Below are 1952 nucleotides of genomic sequence, written 5' to 3' on the forward strand. Positions count from 1 at the left end.
TTGTTGCTGTATGTATATTTTTGACCCAGCAGATTTGGTGACATTTTCAGCAGACCCATAATACTTGCAACTTTCATGCCGTACACTTTTATACGGACAGTAAGGTAAGTACTAGGCTACATCTGTAATGAGTCTAGAAGGTTTTATACATATGTCCATAACAGAGCACAGCGCATTCGCCAGTCTTCAAGGCCAGAACAGTGGCACTATGTGCGCACAGAAGAAAACCCAGCAGACCATGCGTCAAGGTCATTGTCAGCAGCTCAGCTAAAAAAGTCAACCTGGTTCACCGGACCATCTTTCATCYACCGTCCTCCTGCAGAGACAACACAAGTGAGTGCAATGTTCGACTTAATCGAACCTGACAAAGACTCTGAAATCAGGCCAGAAATCAGAACTTATGTTTCTCATCTCCAAGTACTGAACAGTAAATGTTTTGAGCGCTTTTCTACCTTCAAGTCCTTAGTCAGAGCCATAGCAAATCTTATCCACATTGCAAAATCTTTCAATGGAACTAATCCAAACAGCAAATGCAAAGGCTGGCACAAATGTCGCCTACCTCATACTCCAGAGGAGAYAGCTCAAGCAAAAACTGTCATCCTCAAAGAGACACAAAAGGCCCACTTTGAAAAAKAACTTTTTGCTCTTAAGGCTGGCAAGCCGATCCCAAAGCAGAGCCCTCTAAAAAAGCTCAGTCCAATCCTGCAAGACGGTCTCATTTCTGTTGGAGGCCGACTCAAACATTCAGAAATTGAGAACGTTGAAAAGAGTCCAGTAATTCTCCCTAAACACAGTCACGTCTCCCTCCTGCTCACTCGCCATCACCACGAGCTAGTGGAGCATCAAGGCCATCATCTAACGGAAGGAGCAATCAGGGCTGCTGACTGTGGCTTTTAGGCGGCAAAACCCTAGTCAACTCAGTAATCCACAAATGTTTAACCTGCCGCAAACTGCGTGAAAACAAGAACAGCAACTCATGGCAGATTTACCTCCTGAACGCCTAAAAACTTGTTCTCCTTTTACTTATGTTGGTCTTGATGTCTTCGGGCCCTGGACCATAACTACCAGGCGTACCAGGGGCGGAGCACCTGAGAGTAAACGATGGGCCATTATGTTTACCTGCATGAGTTCAAGAGCTGTCCATATTGAGGTAATCGAATCTCTAGACACATCCAGCTGCATAAATGCCCTCCGTCGCTTCTTTGCCCTAAGAGGCCCCACCAAACAGTTGTTATCTGATCGGGGAACCAATTTTATTGGAGCTTCAAAGGAACTGGGAATGGACAAATCAATTCAGAAGTACCTAACAGAGCAGGGTTGCAGCTGGGAGTTCAATCCGCCACGTGCCTCCCACATGGGAGGTTCTTGGGAGCGCATGATTGGAGTCGCCCGCAGGATCTTGGACTCCATGCTTCTGCAAAACAAGATAAAACTGACTCACAAAGTGCTGTGCACACTCATGGCCGAAGTTACAGCTATCATAAATGCTAGGCCACTTGTTCCAGTGTCGTCGGATCCAGAGAACCCCTTTATTCTGTCCCCAGCAATGCTCATTACWCAGAAATCTTGCCTTCTACCCCCGCCTGGAGACTTCTTGAATAAAGACCTTTACACCAAACAATGGAGACAAGTCCAAGCTCTTTCCAACCAGTTCTGGACACGCTGGAGACAAGAGTATTTGCCCACATTACAACAAAGGCAGAAATGGACTGTACCACATAGGAACCTCCAAGTTGGTGACCTAGTTCTGCTAAAGGACAAGCAAGTTGCACGTAACAGCTGGCCCATGGCAAGGGTCACTGCCACGTTCCCAGGCAAGGACAGTCGAGTAAGGAAGATTGAGGTAAAGGCATGGGACCAAGACTGTGTAAAGACATTTATGCGACCAGTTACAGAAGTTATCCTTCTCATGCCAAAGGACTGAATGTACAATGGATTGTTTAGTATAGTGG

At 46.3% G+C, this 1952-nt stretch overlaps 1 protein-coding gene across 1 annotated transcript in view; it reads right to left on the minus strand.

Moving 5' to 3' along the window:
• Positions 1-1315: 1315 nt before the first annotated feature.
• LOC106525712 (insulin receptor substrate 2-A) overlaps positions 1316-1952 on the minus strand; it is a gene marked incomplete at its 3' end in the record, with an annotated part of 16670 nt that continues 16033 nt past the window's right edge. The window contains 1 exon segment of the mRNA XM_014020036.1: positions 1316-1411. Within this exon segment, the coding sequence (XP_013875490.1) occupies positions 1316-1411 (96 nt within the window).

This window comes from Austrofundulus limnaeus, unplaced genomic scaffold, assembly GCF_001266775.1.
Source record: "Austrofundulus limnaeus strain Quisiro unplaced genomic scaffold, Austrofundulus_limnaeus-1.0 Scaffold238, whole genome shotgun sequence".
NCBI classification, from domain to species: Eukaryota; Metazoa; Chordata; class Actinopteri; order Cyprinodontiformes; family Rivulidae; genus Austrofundulus; species Austrofundulus limnaeus.